This window comes from Choloepus didactylus, chromosome X (assembly GCF_015220235.1).
Source record: "Choloepus didactylus isolate mChoDid1 chromosome X, mChoDid1.pri, whole genome shotgun sequence".
Lineage (NCBI taxonomy): Eukaryota > Metazoa > Chordata > Mammalia > Pilosa > Megalonychidae > Choloepus > Choloepus didactylus.
In genome coordinates this window covers 130272922-130298143 of record NC_051334.1, presented here as the reverse complement: position 1 = coordinate 130298143, position 25222 = coordinate 130272922, and the positions used below count along the sequence as shown (strand labels likewise).

The window sequence follows — 25222 nt, the reverse complement described above, 5'->3', positions numbered from 1 at the left end:
GAGTTATACAGTCCCAGTCTTTATCTTTCCTCTTTCCTTCTGGTGTCCCACATAGTCCTAACCTTCCTCTTTCAACCATACTCACAGTCATCTTTGTTCAGTGTACTTACATTGCTGTGCTATTATCTATCTCCCAAAATTGTTTTCCAAACCTCTCACTCCTGTCTTTTCCTTTCTGTCTGTAGTGCTTCCTTTAGTGTTTCCTGTAGAGCAGGTATCTTTGTTCACAAACTCTGTCATTGTCTGTTTGTCAGAGAATCAGAGAATATTTTAAGCTCTCCCTCATATTTGAAGGACAGTTTTGTCAGATATAGGATTCTTGGTTGGTGGTTTTTCTCTTTCAGTATCTTAAATATATCCCCCCCCTTCCTTCTTGCCTCCATGGTTTCTATTGAAAAATCCGCACATAGATTTATCAAGCTTCCTTTGTATGTGATGGATCGCTTTTCTCTTGCTGCTTTCAGGATTCTCTCTTTATCTTTGACGTTTGATAATCTGATTATTAAGTGTCTTGGTGTAGGCCTATTCAGATCTATTCTGTTTGTGGTATGCTGCACTTCTTAGATCCGTAATTTTATGTCTTTCATAAGAGATGGGAAATTTTCATTGATTATTTCCTCTATTATTGTTTCTGCCCCTTTCCCCTTCTCTTCTCCTTCTGGGATACCAATGACACATACTTTCCTGCTTTTTGTTTTGTCCTTAAGTTCCCACAGACATTGCTCATATTTTTCCTTTCTTTTCTCTATCTGTTCTTCTGTGTGTAGGCTTCTCAGGTGCTTTGTTCTCCAGTTCCTGAGTGTTTTCTTCTGCCTTGAGATCTGCTGTTGTATGTTTCCATTGTGTCTTTCATCTCTTGTGTTGTGCCTTTCATTTCCAAAGATTTTGCCAGTTGGTTTTTCAAACTTTCAATTTCTACCTTATGTACACCCAGTGTTTTCATTATATGGTTCATCTCTTTTGCCATATCTTCCCTAAACCTTTTGAATTAATTTAGTATTAGTTGTTTAAATTCCTGTATCTCAGTTGAAGTATAAGTTTGTTCCTTTGACTGGGCCATAACTTCATTTTTCTTAGTGTAGGTTGTACTTTTCTGTTGTCTAGGCATGGTTTCCTTGGTTACCCCCTTCAGATTTTTCCAGACCAGGAGGAGCTCAGGTCTTGGAAGGGGGGACATAGTATCCAGTTTCCCTTAGGATGTCTTAGAAGATTGATACACCCTGTGAGGCCTCAAGTCACTGTGCTTTTCTGCCCAGCAGGTGGTGCCTGTCAGCCTGTAACTCCAGACTGGTATAAGGAGGTGTGGACCATGGCTGTTTGTCCCAAGGCTCTGGGGTCTGGTTCAGAATGGAGGGTGTGTAGTAGAGCTGGACCCCACCCCTTTCCTCTTAGAGAAGATAGACCCCCCTGGGGAGAGATCATTAGCATTTCGGTGGTCTCTCTCTGCCTGTGCTATCTCCACCCTTATCTGGGTCAGAGCACTGGGAACTGAAAATGGCTGAGGCTTTCTCCACTGAGCCAAAACAGGGACAGAAAGCTCCCTTTGGGGCCAGTCTGTGGTCACCCTCCGGCTCTCCAAGTTCAGTTGTCACCCAAAGCCTCTGTGTGCTTGTTGGGGATTTGTAACTTGTATCGAGCAGTCCACATTTGTTGATTAAAACCCCAGTTGGAGCTCAGCTGAGCTGTATTCATTTGCTCGGAGGGAGCTGCTCTCTAGCACCATGAGGCATTGCAGCTCAGGCCATGGGGGGAGGGGGCTCCCAGCTTGGATGTGCAGTTTTTACTTACAGATTTTATGCTGTGATCTCGGGCATTCCTCCCAATTCAGGTTGGTGTATGATGAGTGGACAGTCATGTTTGTCCTCCCACAGTTATTCTGGATTATTTACTAGTTATTCCTGGTTGTTTTTTAGTTGTACAATCATTAGCTTTTATGCAGTCTTCTCAGTATATAAGGGATATGTATATATTCTCATGTAGCTTCATAATTATTGCTGTCTTAATAACATGCTGATTTCAAGTATGTGTCTTATCTCCTCCACTAAATGATCAACTCACTGAAATCAGGGACTATGCTTCAGTCATCTTTATGTCTCACACATTACACAAAGTAGGTGCTCAGTAAATGAATCCATGAATCTTCATTTCCCCCTATATACAGTTGTACCTCACTTAAGGCAATAAACATGTTTCTGAAAAGTTAAAAACATCCTGAATTTATGCAAATCAAATCCTTTATGGCATCTGCCTCAGAGGTGGATTGTTTAATACGTGTACCTCTCCTCCACTGGGGAGTATTGAGATTCCACCCCCTTATATGGCCAGGTGCTGTGGCATAGGTGCATTCTAGGATGGGGTTATGTGTTATGCCCTAGAGTACAGAGCGCTATCTACAATATATATGGGATTGCAACATTAGCCAAGTTCTACTGTACTAAGGGTTATAAATACTGAAAGGATATGTATGGGAGAGACAGGGAATCAAATGCTCACAGTAACTAATATAATAATAAATAATGCTTACATAGAACTTACTATATGCCAGTAATTTTCTGAATGCTTTTCATCTATTATCTCATTTTTCCTTACAACAACCCTATGGACAGGTACTATCCATATCATCATTTTATAGATGTGGAGACTAAGGCACATAAAGGTTAGGTAACTTGCCCAATGTCACACAGGTAACAAGTGGCTTGGCTAAGATTTGGAATCTCCCATCCCACCTGTACTCTGGCTCTTAACCACTAATCTGCAACATCTCACAAGATACTATATAATATTTTATACTTTTCCAAAGACTCTAACCTATATTACTTCCTTGAATCCTCACAACAACTATGTGAAGCAGGATGAGCAAAGATATGTAAACATTTTACAGAGGAGTAAATTGAGGCCCAGTGAAGGGAAATGACTTGCTCAAAGTCATATGCTTATTTGACCACAGGGTCCTTACTCCTCATAGACTACTCCCTCCCCTATACGGTACCCTCATCTATTGCAGGAAACCATGTCTGCCTCCCAGTCTTTAGGGCTGAACCATTTCTACCCTTTCTTTTACTGATGGCAAATGGGTGCAGCTAATGTATGGAAAACACCCAGCCCAGTACCCAGAAAATAGTAGGTACTCAGTAAATGGTAATTCCCTTCTTGCCTTTCCTTGCCTTTGCTCCCAAACAGCTCTCTCTGCCTAACATTAGTCAAGGGTCTCTTTCTGGTCCCCAGCTGAGCAGATCAGCTAGGGTAGCCCTTGTTAACAATAAGAGATGGAGTTACAGAATGAAACTTAGATCAGTAAGTGAGGAGGCTAAGCTACCTGGGCTTAGTGGCATGGCATTGGCAGAAACAAAAACTCAGAAGCAGGGTCAAATAGAGGGAGACCAGTGTTGAAAAGTTTCTGCTCCCTGGAGCCCAAGAGTAGCACCAACAATGCAACTAAGAGTTGCTCACTGCCCCACAACCTAGCTCAGCCCTGACACATAAAACCAGCAAGTTGGATGGAGTGAAATCAGCCATGAAATCAGTTGTTTAGAATCCTGAGACCATCACTTCCTAGAGGACAATAAATGTTGCTCATTAAAATAGAGCCTCTATAACTGGGACTAGGCATGATTGCTGGCAAGACAGATGGTCCCTACTTAACAGAATAGATCCTACTTCTGTTTAGTGAACCAACTTTCCAATTATCTTCCTTTCTCAACTTTCCAATTATCTTCCTTGCCCATTATCCTTGGAAAACAAATTATAAGACACTGAGTGAAATCATATCATACTTAGGGGGATAGCAAGCTTAGTGAAATCTCATATTTAAATGAAAAAGAAACCCATAACAATACATTAAATTACACACAATTCTTTTCAAATATCAATAGAAATACTGTGCTCAAAATGTCAGAAAATATAACTATTGAAAATAAAAATATAGCATAACCCTGGCAATCTGACATTATCTGCCCATAACATGCTGGAAAGTGTTAGCAGTGTGATTCTGCTTTTCACTAGTGTCAAACTACCTTAATGTTTTCAAATTGACACCAAAGGTAATTTCATATAAATTTTGGGCACTTCCCATTGATTGCCCTTGTTGGCCTCTTTCTAGACACCTGTGCCTAAATATACCTGTAGCATCTGCTGAAGATCCTGGGAAAGAAAAGCTAAGAGTACTTAAACTCTAAGATGGCAGTTAGGGGAGCAGAAGAGAGGAAAGGAGAGGTCTGAGGAGGTCTATGGCTGGGGTGTCTCTTCACGGGCTTCAATAGAGGCTCTGTAGACCACTACAAACTTCCACATCAGATGTCATGGCCTGAATTCTCCAGCTTCCAGCCATTTCCCAGTTTCCTATGCTGGCTCTATAAAAAGACTCATTTTCACAATCTCCATGAGCCAGCTTAGGTGGGCAATGTCAAAATGGCAGGTTTCCTAGGAGTTTCTATTCCACAAACTTGCTTAAACACATCCCAAGATCACCTTCTGGCACAGATGGTGGCAAAGATAGAGAAATTAAAACTTGTGCAAAAGTACTCCATAACTCTGGTATATGGGTTCTCCAAAGTTGCACCTGAGGGACTGCTACTTTTGGGTGGGAGGCAATGGTAGATGACAGAGGAGACCTTGTTCATCAATATCGGCAAGCCAGCACAGTAGCCAAGAATACACCAGTTTGCTTGCCATTGATCAGGCCTCACTAGCACACCTATTTCCTTATTTCTAAGGCAAGGTCCGGTGGTTGACCAGGGCACTTTGGCAGAAAGGAAAGGAAAAAGGCCAGGAACATTTTTATCACTATTTTGGAGTCAAAGCACAAAGGTATGCAAAGCCGGATGGTTAAAGAACATTTTATGAAAGCAGGTCTTGCCCTTGGGGGATGTTGCTATCTGTAGCCATGGAGAGAAGGTGGAAGGAAAAGCAGGAGCAACCAAGGGCCATCCTCTCAGCATTTGGCAAGGGTGGAGAATAGTACATTGGGAAAAGTCTTTCCTCTACTATTTGGAAATGTGATGTGCCATGTAAGAGTTTAAGTTCAGAAAGCCTGGGTCTCCTTGAAGCTCTGTCACTAATTCACTGTGTGGCTGTGGTAGAGTGATTTTAAGAAGACCCCTCACCCACAAAATATATATATATAGTTTTAGCCTTCCAGTCCACCTGCCTACTTCAAGGCATGATGAAAGAATCCCATGTGGTATACTTTGGTTTCTTATGATGATTGAACCCTTCAAAAAATCTCAAAATAAATATATATTTTAAAAATCTTCTTAAAACCAATAAAGACCTAACAAGATAGTAAGTATTACTAGGCCAAAAGTGAAGTGATAATGGGAAACTAGAGAGGTGAGGAAGCTGATTTTCCCTTAAGGGCATTCTGCCAAAACCAGCAAATTTGAACTTTCAGCCTTGTGGGTCAAGTGGGACAGAAATCAAATCCCAGAGCCAACAGAAGGTTAAAAGTTTTGAAGGAAATTTCCTCCATAGAAAGCTAAGGCTCCAAATGACTGTCTGCAGGATAAGGGCGAATGAACCACACATAAGCCATGGGCTTGCAACATGGGTTTATATTGTCCAGGAAAACTCAAGCTTTAAACTTAAATTAAGATGCACCCAGACTAGTAGTGCTCCAGGATCCTGGCCAAAGCAAACACCAATTCTTTCTCTGAAGACAGATAACTTTTTCCTTGGCCTCAAACATTCCTATGAATAATTTTTCAGGCATAATGACTAGCATCCAAAGATAACCAGGCACTCAAAGAAATAAGACACCATGTCCAGGAGCCTGCAGAAAAATAAACAACAGAAACAGACTCATGAAGACTTCATATATTGGATGTATCAGATACAGACTATAAAATTATGCTTATCATGTTTAAAGAAATAAAAGATAAGTTTGCAAGTATTTTAAGAGAATAAGAAACTACAAAATATGACAACAGATTTGAAGAAGAAAGAGTAGAACATCTAGAAATGAAAAATAAAAAAAAGCCTCAGTAGGCAGGTTTATCAGAAGATTAGACACCCTTAGATAAATGGAAGATAGGATAAATTAAATTATTCAATGCATCATGGACAGTAAAAAAGATGAGCAGTATTGAAGCAAGACTAATATACATAGAGGCTATAGTGAAGAAGCCTGGAATGTGTACAATTGGAGTCCCAGAGGGAGAGAAGAGAGAATGAGGCAGAGGAATTCTTTGAAGAGATAATGGCTGAGAGTTTTTAAAGGATCATGAAAGATACCAATCCAAAGATTCAAGGACCCAAATGAATCCCAAGCAAGAGAAAATTTTTTAAAAATCCACAGCTGGACACATCTTAAAGAAACCATGAAAAAAACCAGAAAATGATAAAATCCTACAATCAGTTAGAGAAAAAAATACAGATTACAATCAAAGGAAAGACAGATTTGGTTGACTTCTCAACAGCAACACTGGGAGTCAGGAGACAGTAGAATGATGTATTCAAATTGCAGAAAGAAAATAACTGCCAACCTAGCATTCTGTGTCCAGAAAAAAACTTCTCTTAAGAAAGTGAGTGGAAATAAAGACATTTCAAACAAATAAAATTGAGAGAATTCTTCACTAAAGACTCACCCTAAAAGAAATTATTTCAGGTGAAGGAAAATGGTTTTGTGGTGTTTAATGTTTGGAGAAATAAAATACATAATAAATAGCATATAATTGGGAGAGAGGAAAGGGAGCTAAACTGTTCTAAGGTCCTGATATTATCCATGAACAGAGTAAAAATAATTAAAAACTATGACAAGTTAAATATGCATACTCTAATTTTTAGGTAACAACTAAGAGAACAGAAACAGTGTTTAACTTCCAAACTAGTAGAGGGGGAGAATATAATGATAAAAAAAGAAAACTGACCCAAAAGAAAGCAAGAAAGGAGAGAAAAAGAAACAGAAGTACATGTAGAAAGCACCAAATAAAATGGTAGATAATAACATTGGATAAAGCACATGGAAGTAATTGGGAAATTTTCACAATGTTTTATGTATTCAAGAGATTCTTGTGATTTGGAAGCCTCAATAGCAGTAAGCACATAAACTTCCTCTACTTCAAGTGTTTAATTCTTGAACATTCATTGATTTCTACTGCCTAGTTGTCCTGCAAGTGGAGTGGGGGTGGAAGAGTAGCTGTTCACCTCAGACCCAAAATAAACCATAGCTGATTCAAAAGAAATCAGAACATGGGAACAAAAAACAAGGAATAGATGCAGTCTTTCCTTTCTAGTCCAGTTTGCTGATCCCTGGGGGGCAGTGAGAAGGTAAAAGCATGGGCATGGGCACAGTCAGGGGTCTGGCCCAGGCCTGGGCAGGGGCAAAAGAAGGGCAAAATAAAAACTACCACAAATAAATGACAACTTGGTTGTTTGAACACTTGGCCATTTGGTGATATGACATTCAATGAATTCACTTTTGGTGAACTGGCTTTTGGTAAACTAATGTAGAGCCATTTGATATATATATATATATTTGCTACATGTGGACTCCCCTGGCTCTTGCTTCAGGGCCTTGGGGAGCAGCACAGGGAATGAGAATGGCTAGCAGGGCCAGCTTCATAGGTGTGTGATCTGTACAGTTGCAGAGCCCTGTGCTCAGAAGAGCCTCACGCTCTGCTGTCACCACCTTGAAATTCTCAATAATTTTTAAACACGAAGGCTCACATTTTTATTTTTCACTGAGCCCTACAAATTACGTAGCTGGTCCTGATGGCTGGAGTGGTAAGTGGACAGTAACCAAAGGTGACCGTCAGGCCAATGGATACTCAGTGAGTTTTGCCAACCTAATGGCACATGAAGTCTACAAGTCTAGTGCTAAATTAATGTCCTATATGCTACCCATGATCTGTTGAGTAGAAGTGGTGACTGAGGTACCAGGGCATCAAGAACTATTTGAGAGCTATAACAATACCACATATCTATCCAGCAATTACTATGTACCAGGCCCCAAGCTAGGCTCTGTGAATATATTTTCTAATTAAATTCATGATATGAACAGTACACTGTACTAGGTGCTGTGGGAAAAACAGAAAAATTAAAAGAAGGCCCCTTCTGGAGAGGGTATATAGTTCGGAAGAGATGCATAAGCAGTCACAAAATGACTGAAAAGGCAGTATGTGTTTAAGTGCCAAATGCATGAGAAATCCCAGCAGTAATGCAGTTGGACTTCAGAGAATGGGAGTCTCTCGAATTGGGGTGGTCAGAGGAGGTTTCTTGAAGAGAAACCTTGGTCTTGAAAGAAAAGGTAAGCCCTGGATACATGGATGAGAATTTCAGGAACCTCAAGCAAGGAGAATGGTATGGGAAAGAGAGAAGGAAATTAGAAGCACCCCCAGCATGACAGGGGTGGAGGTAGGATGATGCTGAAGAGTCTTGCTGAAGTAGAGGTAACATGGCAGAGTGGGGTAAGTAGCCAGAGCTTCTGAAAAGATGAGGGTGTGGAAGTCCTCAAATGCTACAATTTAGACTTGATCTGTAGATAGTGCGGAAAAACAACACAGATTTTGGTCAGAGGAGTGGCATAATGAAGGGGTGTTTTGGGAAGCAGAACCTGGTGGCAATGGTGGGGGTGGCATTGAGTGAGGCAAGTGGCTCTGGAGCTACCAGAGGAGTGTTCAAACTTCCTCTATCTAAATTGTGCCCCAAATATTACCCTAGGGCTGTCCTGAGGGCTACCACCCAGGAGAGCAAAAAGAGAAGTTCTGCACTCCCCAGCCCTCTCTTCTCATTGCTTCCCAGCGAGGGCCTATCTGGACCCCAGATCTTGCCCCAGTGCCTACTCAAACACTAATGCCAAAGTGTTGCCATAGAAACTGTTGCTTCATCTCTCTCAAAGAGTGCTCTGCAGCCAGGAGGCTTCCTGCTCCGGGAAGCTTTTAACAAATATTTGCAGAAAGTAGCAAATGCTTTAGCCAGGAGTGTATGCACAGGGCTGAATGGTGGGGTGGGGCTGGAAGGAAAGAACTACAACATGGTACAGGGTCCACTGGAGAAATGACCTAGCTCTGTGGAGACCACTGGAAAACAGTTGCCTTTTAAAGCCACGGTGCCTTTTGCTAATAGGTTGGCCTCCTAAGAATGGTTTACCCTTTTGCACTACCACTGGGTTATATCCTAGTGCCTGATAGTCTCAACTCCAAACCTGACCCCCAAACCAGAGAGACCACCAGTGACTCCCTGGACTTCCCTGTGGTACAGCTTGGAATGATGAGGTGAAGGCTGGTAGAATCACAAAGACCTCAACAGGGCTAAGAGTCGCGGAGGAAGAAACAACCATAATGATAACAACCAGAAATAAATATTAGTTCATTACGAGCAGGGCACTGTACTAAGCACTTTATGGGAGTTTCCTCATTTAATGCTCATGATAACTTGGTACTATGAGCCCCAAGAAGCTAAGTGACTTACTCAAACACTCAGAGAAAATAGATAGCAGAGCAGGGGGTATGAATCATGCTTTGTTGTACATTCTGAACCACTCTTTCACACCGATTTCCTTTTTTTCTCTTTTTTAGAATGACTTTATTGTGAAATACAGTACACATTGAGAAATATATGAAAATATCTAAGAATGCATATTTCTTAAATAGTTATATTTATCTGCTTCCAGTAACTGATCCATAATGATGATTATAATAGTTGACATGTAATATGCACTTAGTTTTTGCCATGAATGGTGCTAAGTATTTTGCCTACATTCCATCTTAAGTAATTCTTGCAATAACCCAATGAATCAGGGGCTTTTCTTATCATTTCTATTTTAGAGAAGAGAAATTGAGGCTTGGAGAGGTTAAGTAACTCACCCAATGGAATTTGGCCAAGCAGGGATATGATTCCAATCAAACTGCCGTTTGCAGTTGCTAAGGGACATTCTCTCTGGACTTAGATTGAGTCTTCTATTGTAGGCAAACCTCCACCCTCCACTACTCTGGAGACATCTTGGAGACAATTTCTTGCTATACCCACTTTTTTTTTTATTTCATTTTTATTGAGATATATTCACATACCATGCAGTCATACAAAGCATACATTCAATTGTTCACAGTACCATTATATAGTTGTGTGTTCATCACCAAAATTAATTTTTGAACATTTTCATTACCATGCACACAAAAATAATAAGAATAAAAATTAAAGTGAAAAAGAACAATTAGAGTAAAAAAGAACACTGGGTGCTATTTTTTTTTTGGCCCCCATTTTTCTACTCATCCATCCATACACTGGACAGAGGGGAGTGTGGTCAATATGGCTTTCCCAATCACATTGTCACCCCTCATAAGCTACATTTTTATATAATTGTCTTCGAGATTCATGGGTTCTGGGTTGTAGTTTGATAGTTTCAGGTATCCACCACCAGCCACCCCAATTCATTAGAACCTAAAAAGGGTTTCCATATTGTGTGTAAGAGTGCCCACCAGAGTGACCTCTCGGCTCCTTTTGGAATCTCTCTGCCACTGAAGCTTATTTCATTTCCTTTCACATCCCCCTTTTGGTCAAGAAGATGTTCTCCATCCCACGATGCCGGGTCTAGATTCCTCCCCAGGAGTGATATTCCACGTTGCCAGGGAGATTCACTCCCCTGGGTGTCAGATCCCACGTTGGGGGAGGGCAGTGATTTCACCTGCCAAGTTATATACCCACTTTTTCTGAAGTGGTTAAGAAGCCCAAGGGGCCCAGACCTTCTCTAAGAATGCATATGTCCATCGGATTCTCAGGGTTGGCAGGGATCTACAGCCAAGACCCTAGGAAGTATGTGCCTCACAGGAATTTTCCTGGCCATAGGGAATGCCATGGGCCTATGTGCCTTAGGAGACTCATTCACCTATGTGCGCATACCTTCTCTGGCACGTCTTGTTTAGATTTCAGCCCAGTTTAGACCTGGGAATACTAACACTCCATCCCTAACCATTCAGGCAGCCCCACCTGTGTCAGTTGCAGTCCATCCTGGTTCTCCAAGTAAGAAATTATCTTTGGCCTTAGTTTTCTCAAAGCCTTTTGTCTGCGTGGTCTATTAAAGCATCAGCCAAATGATTATTTTAGAGTAACTCCAGCAGTCTTTCTCTCAGCCCGTCACTGAGCAATCTCACCTGGAGCACACTTTTAGTCTTTAGGGAGTGGCAGGAGGTAGAGAGTAGAAGAATGGATGCTATTCCCTGCCCAAATAAGAGACCAAAATCAAGAAGCAGATGCAAATATAGCTAAGTTAGACATAAAACTGACAAGCTGATGGCATTACTTTCACGACATGATAATCCCTCTCATTTAATAGCAACAAGAACCTCACAAATGGGGGGATTGTAAATAAGCATACAACATTAGGAACCAAAAGCCTCTTGCCCATCAAAGTTGTCCAGGTTCTAACAAGGAGGAAGAAAGAAAGACTGACTTTCAAATTAATAGCTGCTTTGTGAGAAAGGCTGCTGGTTTAGCCTGCCCTTCATACCTCTGAATTTCTTGGATTTATTTTTAAATGTTGTTCTAGTTTGCTAATGCTGCCAGAATGCAAAACACCAGAAATGGATTGACTTTTATAAAAAGGGGTTTATTTGGTTACATACTTACAGTCTCAAGGCCATAAAGTGTTCAAATCAGGTACCTTCACTGGAGGATGGCCAATGGTGTCCAGAAAACCTCTGTTAGCTGGGAAGGCACGTGGCTGGCATCTGCTCCAAAGTTCTGGTTTCAAAATGAATTTCTCCCAGGATGTTCCTCTCTAGGCTACAGTTCCTCAAAAATGTCCCTCTTAGTTGGACTTGGAGTATTTGTCCTCTCTTAGCTTCTTGTGCCGGTTTGAATGTATTGTGTCCCCCAAATGCCATTATCTTTGTGGTCTTGTGGGACAGACGTTTTGGTGCTGATTAGATTTGCTTGGAATGTGCCCCACCCAGCTGTGGGTGGTGACCTTGGTGGGATACTCCCATGGAGGTGTGACCCCACCCATTCAGGGTGGGCCTTGATCAGCGGAGCCATATAAAACATGCTGACTCAAAGAGACTGGACGGAGTGCAGCTGTGAGTGACATTTTGAAGAAGAGCAAGCTTGCTAGAGAGGAACGTCCTGGGAGAAAGCCATTTTGGGGCCGGAACTTTGGAGCGGATGCCAGCTGCCTTCCCGGCTAACAGAGGTTTTCCGGACGCCATTGGCCATCCTCTGGTGAAGGTACCCGATTGCTGGTGTGCTACCTTGGATGCTTTGTGGCCTTAAGACTGTAACTGTGTAGTGAAATAAACCCCTGTTTTATAAAAGCCAATCCATCTCTGGTGTTTTGCATTCCACAGCATTAGCAAACTAAGACACTTCTCCAGAGCAAGAGTCTGCTTTCAACAGCCGTCTTCAAACTGTCTCTCATCTGCAGCTCCTGTGCTTTCTTCCAAGTGTCCCCCCCTTGGCTGTAGCTCCTCTTCAAAACATCATTCACAGCTGCACTGAGTCCCCTCTGCCCATCGGCTCATTTATATGGCTCCACTGATCAAGGCCGACCCTGAATGGGTGGGGCCATGCCTCCATGGAAATATCTCATCAGAGTTATCACCTACAGTTGGGTGGGGCACATTTCCATGCAAACAAACTAATCCAAAGGTTCCAACTTAATCCCCACTAATATGTCTGCCCCACAAGTTTGCATCAAAGAATATGGCTTTTTCTGGGGGACATAATACATTCAAACCAGCACCAGCACAAATGTCATCCAAGAAAACACAAGCTTAAATGAGGGTGATGATGGCATAGGAGAAAGGAAACTCTACAAAGTTCTGGCTTTACCTACTAGGTTTTGTCCTAGTTCTGCCTTGGTATTGTCTAGCTGGGTGACCTTGGGAGCCAAGTCACAGAACTTTTGATCAGGAAGTGATGCTCGACTCTATTTAATGTCACCAGTCTCTACTAGGGTACTGGGGGTGACAAGGAACTAACTACCCATCAAACCATCTCCTTCAATTCTTAATGAGCTCACAATTTTATCTATTTTGTTGTTTAACAAACACATATCATGCTTCACATATGTCAGATACTGATCTAAGCACATTACAAATATTAAATGATTTAATCTCCATAACAACCCTATGAGGTTGCAACTATTATCCCCATGTTACAAGTGAGGAAGCTGAGAGTCAGAGATGCTAAAATACTTGCCCAAGTTTACACAGCTCGTAAGTGGTAGAGTCAGGACTTGGACCACGGCAATGTGGCTTTGGACTCTATGCATTCAACCACTATACTATGAAAAGCTCTTTCACTGGGCTGAAATCTGTCTACCCACTGATAACTTGCATCCTATTGGTCCTAGTGCTTTCTCTTCCTGGAATTGTATGGGCCACATTATACTTAACCTCAGAAAGGCCTTTCCAAGCTTAAGGGCAAGACAGATTAAGCATGCTGGGGCCATTGCTGTAACATAACAATGGTGGGGTTGGTACCACAGTCCAGGTGAACAGAGGATGGCAGAGCACCTTATTGCCAAAGTGCCAGTCCCAGAGAAGGAAAGGAACTCTCCCAAAGTCACAGAATGGGTTGATAATAGAGTTTGGACTTGAATTTAAATGTTTGGACTTCACGTTCAATGCCCTTTATGCTACACTTCCTGAAATTACTCCAATCATTGCCTCCTGCCCACAAACACATACACTATGATTGCTGATAATAATTGCAGCTACTATTTAGTGAGTGCTTCCCTAGTCTGTGCCTGATGCTTTGTATACATTATCTCACTTAACCCTCAAAACCACCCTTCAAGGTAGGTAGATACTATCATCTTCATTTTACAGAGATGGAAGTTAAGGCACAGGGAGGTCAAATAAGTTGTCAACAGCCAAACAGCTATAAGCTGCAGAACTTGGATTTGAACCCAGATTTTTCTGTCAACAGAGCCTGGGCTTTTAATCCCTCCATTGCAGACCTCCCATAATACCCAGGCAAAACCTAGAGCACCTTGTAGGCCTCTTGTTGAAAGGGATATTATTACTGTTAAATAGCTATGAATGCCTATATAAACCCTTTTCCTAATGTAAGCAGAACATTTTTTTAATATTGAAAAAGAAGAGTTTGAGAGAAAGAAAGAAAGTAGTTTTCCGAACCATTTGTGTTGGTAATTAATGCTCACAGAACTGGCTATTCCTGTCTTGTTGCCTACTCAGCACTTTCAATAGAACTTTCTGTGATAATGGAAATTTTGTACCTCTACACTGTCCAATATGTTTTATTGAGTCACATGTGGCTATCAAACACTTGGAGTGCAGCTAGTACAACTGAAGCTCTGTATTTTTAATTGCAATTAATTTTAATTAATTTACTGGCTACTGTATTGGACAGCACAACTATACTGTATTCCTAGTATGGTGGCACATAAAAGGTGCCAAGAAAATCTTTGTTGTAAAATTGAAGCAAGAACAAATTACTGTCATTTTTCTTTGTCTCTGAACCTGGGTATAAAACCCAATTGAAGAACCACTTTGGGGAGGCAGATTTGGGAAAACTTTCCCTGTCTTCCCATGGGCATAAAAAAATAAACCTTTTCCTCTTCAAAAAAAAAGAACAAAAATTATATATTAGCAATTATAGCCTTATGTGTAATAATCTCAAGTATTAGGCAAACTTGCTGAAACCAGGCCCAGGGTCTTCCACATCTCAGTATTTCCACTCAATAAGCATGTACTGTTCAATGGGCTCGATTTAATTTCTTGGCAGGGTTATGCTGAGTCCCTACACATTAAGGGGAAGACAATATCCCCTCTACTTCTGCCCAGAACTGAAACATTTGCTTTTCCTTGAATGGTAAAAACCGCAATACCAAGGAAAGACCAGTTTTTAAAATCAAACAAGGGATGTAGGAAGATGAAAACAGCCATTCACACCAACCCAAACAAATCTCAAATGGAAATCTTCTCTTAATATGAAAACACTTGCATGGAATCAGCAAGCTTCAAAAAATAATCACCACAAATATGACAGAGTGTTGATAGCCTTCATATATAAAGAGCTTATACATTTTTTAAGAAAAATACTAAGACTCTAATGGCTAAAGGGGCAGAAGATACAAACAATTTCTAAAGGAGGAACTATAAATGACTACTAAACATATGAAAAATATTCAACCTCAGTAATAAAAGACATAAAAATGAAAATAAAACTCAGATACAATTTTGCCCATCAAATAAACAAGAGGTTTTTTTTTTAATTAGAGGACTTAGTGCGTCAAGGAGTGTCAAATGGGCACTACCATGCATGGCTAATAAAAACTGTACAAGATTTCTGTACAGAAATTTGGTGATAAGTGTGCAGCACTTACAACACATTTACACCCTATAACTTAAAATGGTTGGCTTTGGGACTGTGTGAGGTAGCAGACAGGCATCAAACTACTCAGTAGACACTCAGCACACTCTGCCTTGGTCAGTCAATCCCAGCCTAAGTCTTGTTGTCTTTATTGGACTGTGGGCTATGTCCAATGCCAACTCCCCCAGCAAGTCCTCTGCACTGAGTACGTGTTCAAGAAATAGCTGCCTAGTTATTGGTGGACTGATGAATTTGGTGATACACTGGGAGCTGCACAATTTTATAATATACATATAAATGTATGTATACTCTTTAGAATTTTATATTATAAAGATCCTGAGCATGGGCTTTGGTTTTGGGCTCTTCCCACTGACTGGCTGTGTGGTACTGTGAAAATTAGTTACCCCTTCTGTTTCAGTCTTCTGACCTGAAGTATTACCCACCTCTCAATATGATCTTTGACATTGAAATGAAGCTCTACCAAGTACAAGCAGTTTGATCTCTAGCAAGCTACTTAACCTCTCTTGGAACTTCGCTTTTCTCACCTGTTTAATATTTCCCTTGCAGGGTTAAAGTGAAGATGGAATGAGGATATTACATGTAAAGAACTTAGCACTGTGCCCAGAACAGATTAAGAATACTAATAAGTGAGGGTGTAGGGCTAAAATGTAATATATTGTAGTTGTAAAACATTTAAAATTCTCTTTTAGGGCAACTTCTTTCTACTCTCCCTCTCTAGGAATACTTGAAAACATTCAGTTCATAATGCCTCACAGGCATGACCCCAGCCTCCATCTGCTGGCACACCACATCACTTCTACCCTGCTTTCATGCCAGGCACATTCAGCTCCCAGCATGGCATCAGCTACCTATAGCAAAATAACAACAGGTGGTTTGCAAAAATTCAGCCAACTGCTTTACAACTCCCTCTGGGCATCCCAGCGGCCATTTAATAGTGAATAAACTGAGGCTTAGTGATTTGATGAGAGTTGGGTGGGTCCTTGCTCATGCAAAGTTGAAACAAGAGGCAGAATTCTTGACCCTAGTTGACCACAACTACCTACATTAGCACTGTACTGTATATATTTCAGGATGCTTTCTTGGCAGCTTAGCTGAGCCTCCCAACAAGGCTATGAGGTCTGCAAGGCACATCTTACCATTCCCATGGAAAAGATGAGGAAGTGAGGCTCAGAAAAGGGCAGCTTTGCCTAAGGTCACATGGTTAGTTAGCAGCAGAGGTGAAATTAGAACCTTGGTCTCTTCACTGTTTGTCTAAGGCTCTTTCTGCCTCACTGCACATCCTGGCACAGCTGATGAGGTCAATTTCAAGGGGATACAGAATCTCAGATAGGATGTAAAGATTGTCATAAAGAAAAGAACAGATGACTGGTAACAGTAAATCCACCCTTTGACCCCGCTGTAATCTTGTTGTTCTGACCTGGGAAATTGCCCAAGAACTGAACCAGTAGCATCTGAGAGTAATAAGGAGGTTGTCTAAAAAAATCAGCCAAAGAAGCTTATATAAAAGCTGGATTTTATACAATGTTGTCAGTGAAGGAGGTGGGGAAGTGATGACAATGTGATCATTGAAGCATTCGGTCACAGTCACTTGCTTATGGAAGGTGACCTCCGTTTGCTTTCGGAATCATTTGAAAAAATCTCCTCTGGGTTTTTCTCCTTTTCAGTCTCTTTGTATATGTAGCTTCTCTCGCCTTGGGAAAATTTTAGCCCTCTGAGTAGGTTTCTGTGACCATTTCCCAGGAAACAAGTTATCCTTCAATTTCACCCTCTAACTGACATTCTCATACAGTATAAATTACAGAAAGAAATGAAGTATGGAAAGAGATATTTAGAGCAGAATTGTGGGTATGTACTTGTGTGATTGTGGGTGAGGGGGTGGAGTAGGAGAGATGAGACCTTGAAATTGAAAAATAGAAAGAGTTCCCAGCTCTGCAGGGGTGATGACACTGGAATGGCCTATGGTTTGAGACATAATGACCCTCATGTGATCACAAAATAATAATAATAAACAAAAATAACAAATAACATCTATTGAGTTCTCACTGTGTGCTAATTGCCCTGCTAAATGTTGTATAAACATTATTTTATCTATTCTTCACAACTCTGTGAAGTAGGTATTATCATCATTCCCAGTTTACAGATGAGAAAACAGAAGCTTGGAGTGATTAAGTAACTACTTAATTAAGTAACTACTTACTACTACGTAAGTAAGTGTCAGAGCTGGCTTTGAACCCATACATCCAGGTCCAGAGCCTATGACATCAACACTATACTCCATTCTCCTGAATAGACACAGGGACCTGGACAAAAAAAATAATACATAATATTTACAAAAAGTTCCTCAGAGTACCTTTATACTTATTACTTTGTTTCATCTGGATAGCAGGTATTATTAATCCCCATAGTAGAGTAAGGAAAAGTTAGGAAACAGAAAGATAGGAAAATTTTTCCGGGTTCCACAGCTAGCTAATGGCAGAGTCAGACTTAGAAGACAAGGTTCATGACTCTTTCTATTATAATATGTGTGCCAGGCAGATTCAGACATGGCTTCCAATTATCCCCAACTCCTGGTCCTCATACCCTTGTATGTTACCCTCCTCTTGACTGTGGACTGCACCTAGTGACTTGTTTCTAACAAATAGAACACTGCAAAAGGGATGGGCTGTCATTTCCATGATAAGGTTACAAAATGACTGTGACATCCATCTTGCTGCCATTCTCTTTCCGTGACCTTTTCAGCTTGCACACTTTGATGAAGCAAATTGCCACACTGGTGAGGCCATGTAGCAAGAAACCAAGGGAAGTCTTTGGCTAATGGCCAGCAAAGAACTGAGGCCCTTGGTCCAACAACCTGCATTGAACTGAATCCTTCCAACAAACACATGAATGAACTTAAAAGTGGATCCTTCATTAGTTGAGCCTTGAGTGACTATATTTTATACTGTATGAGGATGTCAGTTAGTGAGTGAAATTGAAGCCTTGATTGCAGCTTTGTGAGAGACCCTGAAGCAGAGGACCCGGTTAAGACGTGCCTGGATTCCTGACCCACAGAAACTATAACTCACTGTTTTGTTTTGTTGTGATCTTACTCAAAGGTTTCCAACACATTTTATTTTGCTGACCACTGGTTTGTAGCTTTTGAGGAACAACATCTGCATAAATTCCTACAAAATGTCCAGTCAATTTCAGTTCTATAGCAGCCCCACATACTGCACACTGTGCTTGTGACTTCATCTCCAGGAACACTGGTGTAAAGACTGCTGCCCATTCGTTCCAGGACGCCACAGCTTCCAGGGAGCATCATCTTCCCAGCGGAGGTTTCCTTTGGCAAGATGTCGATTGGTTTAGGCAGCTCCAGTGCCTGGAAGCAGGAAGCGTTTGGAAATTTACAGAGACTTTGTGCTTTTTCTCTCACAAAGACAGACCTCGAGGATCCAGGGCACTTGTGCTTGATAACGGGAACCCCCTAATTGTTGATTAGGCCAAACTATAAGGAAGCCTCTTTTAATTAACACAGATAAACACTTTTTTAGATCACCTGCATTTTCTAGAACTACAAAATTTAATTCAAGAAAAAATATAGGTCCCATGAAAGACAAGTTTTATAAAACTAAAATCTAGTTTTCCCTCAATAAATTGTACTTTCAGCAAAACCCTCCCAATGCTTCTAAAATAATACTAAAAGGGGCATCTGATTATATCAATAAAAAATTAAATATTTATTTGAATAACATATTTAAGCTGCAAAATTGGCAATGCAGATTTCAACACAGATCACAAAAAGTGTGTACAAAAAAAGCAATGGCACGAAGGACAAAATAATGTGGAGAATTCAGCTAAATAGTTGCTGATTTTAAGAAAACAAAAGGCCTGAAATCACTGTACAAAATATAAAAGGTATTAAATACTACGCTCCAAAGACAGTCTTTATTATTGGTTACATTTAAAATTATTTGCATAGTTAATTATATATTGAATTGGAAATGAGTATTATACATGAGCCCTCTTTCAGAAGGGCAATTCCTTGTTGCACTATAGAACATCGAATTACATTGCAAAAAGTGTGCTTTTTTGCTATCTGTAAGGAAAATAGCTATTGATATTACTACAAATACCTGGAAGGCTACCAAAACAAAAAGAAATAAAATTTCTTTTTTGTCTTCCAAGTGCTTTCCATGCAGAGTGAAGCACTTGCCCTGTGTAACTGCAAGTTCTAGTGGGTATTGTCCTGGGTGGGAGATACTCCTGAATGGTAATCCTAGACAGACTGAAGACTCGTGGTAATTGTGTATCTCTCCTACTACCAGGATACCACTGTGTCACTGACTGGCTTTGTATTTCCAGGACACCGTTCAAGACAGTGAAAAACAGATCAGACTTATAATGATAAATAGACATAAAATGAAAAGAGATACTGACTGCGGGTTGACGCTACTCTTTGTATAATGCCTATGCCACATGAAAGCACCTTTGAAAGAGGTGGTTGGCAAGAGGTAAGTGTCTAAAGATTCAAAATGAATCAACAATATTGGATAACAATGTAATTCTCAACTCAGAAGCTGCTTCAAGATTAGGTGCACCTTCAGTTAATGTAACAGGAAAAGAAGGCAATGGGCTCTGTTTCATTAATAGTATCCACTCACAAATCAACCTAGAGTCACCAGATGTGTAGACAAAATGAGATTGTTGCAGTTTATAGCCTTTATTTGAAGTAATGGTAAAGGAATAGATCTATGTAAAAACTACTCCAGAGATCTAGTACAGCCTGGATTAGGAGGTGGCGCCGGGCATGGGGTTTGCCTGATTCTGGTTGTGAAGTCGCCCTTCTCCACAATCCCAATCATCCATGCTTGGTGGCCTTCCCCGTACTTGGGGGACTTGATCCCGGCACAGAACTGCGCAGCCTGCTCACATGGTAAGCAGATCAGAAGGCCTCCTGAAGTCTCTGAGCAGGTCCCATGTGTGAGGCCAAACATGTTCTCGCAGGCTTTGCTCACAGCCGCCATCTTGGCCAGGACAGGGAGGTTGTTAATGATGAATGACATCTCATTCCTCTGCTGCTTGGCCATGTTCTGCACATGGCCCAGGATCCTGAAGCCTGCAATGTCAGTGGCCATGTGGGCATTGAATATGTGTGTGAGCCCTGCAGCTGTCTGTTGACCCTTGCCATATTCATCATTGTTTCTTGGTATGCCAACTCTACATCTTCCTGGGTGACCACTACTTTAATTTTACTCCATTTTTCAGGGATGTTCAGTCACCTGTGCATGGCCGTGGCCACCTGCATGCCCAGGGTTATGGTCAGAGCAAGCACATCCCCTGGCACCATGTTATCTGGTATGAAGAACTCATTGGGCTGGCAGAGAGTTGTAGCAACTCCCCCTAAAACAATCCAGGGGTTCAATATTGTTTGATCACCTGTTACTGACATCCCTGCTTCCTCTGCCACTTCCTTAAAACACTGTATAATTAGGAGCATCACTTTATCCCTTTCCCTTTTGGTCATTTTATTGCTGATCCCAAGGAGCATAAGTATGTTGTTGCATTCCGTGACCCCTATTGCGTAGAGGTCGCTGGGGACATCGGCACAGGCTATCCTGCCTATCTTGTAAAGGTTGTCTACGACAGGGTAAATGTAGTCCATGATCTGCACCAAAGAGAGGCCACCGTGCCTCAGCAGGATGATGCACGTGCCCATCCCAATGCTGAATCTTGGCAAAACTGCTCCCAGGAACTGCTCGTCTTTTTGGAAGTGGTTCTCTTGCAAGGATTCCAGCAATTTCTGTAAGACATCTTGGGGCACTTTACAGCCCATGCCCTTCAGCTCAGTGAATCTGGTCTGCTGGAAGCTCTTGTCCAATTTGTGACTTTCTGGGTTAAAGGATTCCCGTACTGAAGTGGTTCTTGGGTGCACACACCTCACAGTTAGTGCCTACCCCTCCGTCTCCTAGTTTGCTGGTTTCTTTACAGATCCACCAGCTCACTTTCCACCTCCTCCTCTTCTTCCTCCTCGGTAGACAGCACTCCTACAATGCATTGGGCCAGATGCCTGGGTGCCACCGAAACCAAAGCCCCAACCTGGGCCTCGGTGGTCCTGGTCGCCCACTCTGCCTGCTGGCATGGGAGAAGCCTTAAGGCTGCACCTCACAGTTGTTTTACTATCGTTTTAAGCCACTAAGTTTTGGGGTGATTTATTACACAATAGATAACTATTAGCTTTGCTGATCTTCTGCTTATTCATAGCAAATTAAATCCATGGCACAGCCCTTGACAGGTTTGAGAGAAAAGAGCTAGGTGAGCTTTGTAACTCCAGGGAAGAGCTGTGAATCAATTATAGGATCAGTTCTTCACTTGCTCCAATGTTTCTTCTGCCTTGCAGGTCTTAAGAGTCCTAGCCTAAAGTAGTGCAGATAGCTCTAGGGCTTCTCAAACTCCATTGGTCACTGGGTCCAGAATTTCTCAGTGCTCAGCTTGTGTTCAAACCAAGTGGCTGGGGCCATCAGGTCAGCTTATCTTCTCACTGTCAGCTTGGGAATCCTGTCAAGCGCCCACTTAGGTATGCTAACAGGGCTCAAGACACCACACCAAGCCATCTCCACCCTAGCAACTTTTGCTGCTCCCCAACCACTGTCCCAACCCCAGTGCTGTTTTGGAACTTCTAACTGAGTGTGGGCTGTAGTAACTGAGGTTTTGACAGACTCAGTAAAAGCAATTAGCCAAGTGGGAACCACTTATGCTCAATTTTCAAGTGGCTAATTTGGTGTTGGGGAATCTTAAAAAGGCATGGGTGGCAGACACCCCAGTATATCTTATAACTATTTTACTTGGCTAGTTTAGCCAAGGGAGTTGCTTTCCCACATGCTGAGAAAAGTCTTATCAAGAAGTCCACTGATTTCTCCCTTTGACAACTCAGGTGTCTCTACAAAAATTAGAAACCAGCCAGGGCCAGTTACATTCACCAACAGCAGTGACAATGTAGGGCCTTTGCAGATGTGTGTGCCTAGAGAATAAGTGTAACCCTTCCACTGACTCTTAGTCTTGTGTATCATGAGTGCCTGTGTGTGTTTGTGTCCGTATGTGTGGGGTTGAGAAGGAGGGAGAGGAAGGGTATCATACACTTATAGTACATATGTGCTTCCCACAGATATGAATGCTTGAACAAGTATCACCACTCACAGAAATGGGTGATGTGTGTGAAGATTTGGCTCTTCATAGCTGCATGTGGCATGGATGTGTAGGGGGCTGTGGCACAAAGAATATATGTGTGTGGCTCCTGGGGGTGTGGAGGGAGGGTATGAATATGTGAGCTCTACCAAACTCTCACTTTATGGAGTTGGGATGTTTCAGGTCCAGCATATCTAAATCTGGTGATAATGAATTATGTCACAATGGGACCCTTCTGTATGTGTAGCACATATCAAATTTTCAGTGTGAGTCATGTTCTGACATGTATGTGCATGACTGTACCTTCCCGCATGCTAGTAATGAGAGGAAAGAAGACAAATATGTGAGCATAGGAGACAGAAACTGACAATAACCCCATGAAGAGCCCTTTAAGATGAGGCCAAGGAGAAAGACCTGGCTCATTAAGAACCTACTTCATTAAGGCCTGAGTTGCCAGGGAGCTAAACCAAACTACTCTATTTCCTTGACAGTTTGAGCCAAACCCCTACTCCTTCTCCCCTCCACTTCAGTAATCAGGAGAAAGGAAAATGAAACAAAATTGCCCATCAGATGAAATTTACATGTCCCCCATCACTCTTTCTAACAAGTGTCCTATGAGTGCCTGCCTAGTCTATTCTCCGCATGGGGCAGTCTTCCGTCTGTTTTTTTTTATTATCTTCATTTGATCTACACAAGTACATTGTTCACAGGAGCATCCAGTGAAGAAGAATGGTTAAATGTAATACCGTTAGCTACTCAAATCTCAATTTCTTAGTGTGCCTACAAATAACAGGAATATTGGCTACAAGCAGAGCAATAAAAGAATTACCTTGCACCCAGAGTTCTCAGCACCCTAAAGAATCAGGCTTAACTGAAAACTAGAGTTGTTCACATGATGTTTCTTCTTCACCTGTAGTTACACAAATGCAGCCTGTTTTTAATGGTCTTCAATAGCATTGAGCTAAAAGTTTATAAGCTGGAGAGTTTCTGAATGAAAGATGCCGACATGATAGCCAAAAAAAAAAAGTGTTGCCCCTTAGTCTCAGAACAAGAAATTCAAGCAAATGCAATGCAGGAGTTCTTAACCATTTTTGTGCTATGGATCCCTAGGTTGTCTGATGAAAACCTCTGGATTCCTTTTAGAACAGCGTTTTTAAATGTATAAAATTAAATATATAAGATTACAAAGAAAACCACCTATATTGAAATGACTGTATTTTTAAAAATTTGTGATGTATTCGTATATGTGTTTCTTTATTAACACATTCAATACCAAGTTCTAGCAGTAGGTGTCATAACTATAGTAATTTGGAAGTACCAATGAACATAAATGACATTTTGAGACATTGGCAACAGGTGTAATGTTATAGGAAATTATCTGTGATTTCTATTGGTGACAAAGTCACAACTACTACTAATACTACTGTGGTTTGTTGCCTACATTCGTAATTGAAGAAAAAGGTAAATTTCAGTTAAAGATTAGTAAAAATACAAATGTAATTTTTTTTCTCATCCAAGTTCACAGAACCCTTGTACATGAGAGGGAAAAAGAGAGCTGAAGGTGAAAACAAGGTTGCAATAGTAACTCCTACATTTTTCTAAGGTTCTAAGGTGGCTGAGAAAGGTGGTGAACACTGATTGTATTGGAGGCAAAAAGAAACAAAAACAAGAACAGCAAAAACAAAAGAAAAAGCTGCTTCCCTCTCTAATTTGGTTCACTACATATTTAGAGATCAGAACTTACTCAGTCATAGATATTTACAACCCACTACAACTGAGCATCATTTGAGCCAGCATCAACTAGAAAGGATTACAGCATATTTTTCTGCTCTGTTCTCTCCTGTACAGGAGGAAACCTGATCTTGGGAGTGGCATCCAGATATACCCACTATCTCCCTCTTGTAAGGAGCCTTCTCTGACCCTTTCACGTAGTTTATCACCCTCTGTTCTAGACTCCCACCAGCCCTCTCTACATACTTCCAATCTAGTACTCACTGACAGTATTCTAGTTGCCTGTTTCACACATTTATTTCTTCCACTATACTGTGAGCTCCCCGAAGACAGGATCTATGCTTTTTGCTCTCACAGAATGCAATCAATTTGTGTGTTGCATGTATATGCTAATGAATGAAGTGTCTTGTTTTCAGTGGATGTGCAATTTCAAACAGTCAGCTTCAACCACATCACTAGTTCATTCTGCAATTTGGTTGGGACTAATGTGAGGGTGGGTTCCATGGAGTTAGTTGTTTACCAGTTGCCAAAATCCGCTGATTACAAACTGATTTTTGATGTAGCTTAAACTGTCACAGTTGAGAATTAATGTCATACAAATTTATTGAAACTAAGCTAAGATGTAGCATTTGTACCACAGCCAGGCACATTTAAAACCATCCCAACGAAAGGAGTAGGAAATGACCAGGAAGTCTTTCACACTGTCTTGAGGCACCCACCCACCCAATCATAATCTAACTATACATTCATCCACCCACCTGCACACCCACCCACCCACCCATCTATTTAGCCAACATGATTAAGGAAAGTTTAATCTTAGAATCTTAAAGTCAACCAAGCTCTACATCAATCTAGTCTCTCTTAAACAGAGTGTGATATGAAAATTCCGGTGGTGACTATGGATATCTGATCTTTAACAATTGTTGAAGAAAGCAGCCCCTCTCAAAAAGTTTCCTAGATCTTTTTGATACAGCCCTTCCTCCTCACTGTAGATTCCCAATAATTCTCACACATCCATCCTGTCATCTTTCTACACAGT

General features: G+C 41.2%; 2 protein-coding genes across 4 annotated transcripts in view; both read right to left on the bottom strand.

Annotated features, from left to right (window-relative positions):
- Nucleotides 1-21160, bottom strand: part of LOC119522340 (selenide, water dikinase 1-like) — an 88253-nt gene extending 67093 nt beyond the window's left edge. The window contains 3 exon segments of the mRNA XM_037820878.1: nt 18499-18647; nt 20092-20443; nt 20446-21160. Of these exon segments, the coding sequence (XP_037676806.1) occupies nt 18499-18647; nt 20092-20443; nt 20446-21103 (1159 nt within the window). The 5' untranslated portion in view covers nt 21104-21160.
- Nucleotides 1-25222, bottom strand: part of PAK3 (p21 (RAC1) activated kinase 3) — a 316820-nt gene that overhangs the window by 190502 nt on the left and 101096 nt on the right. The window lies entirely within an intron of this gene.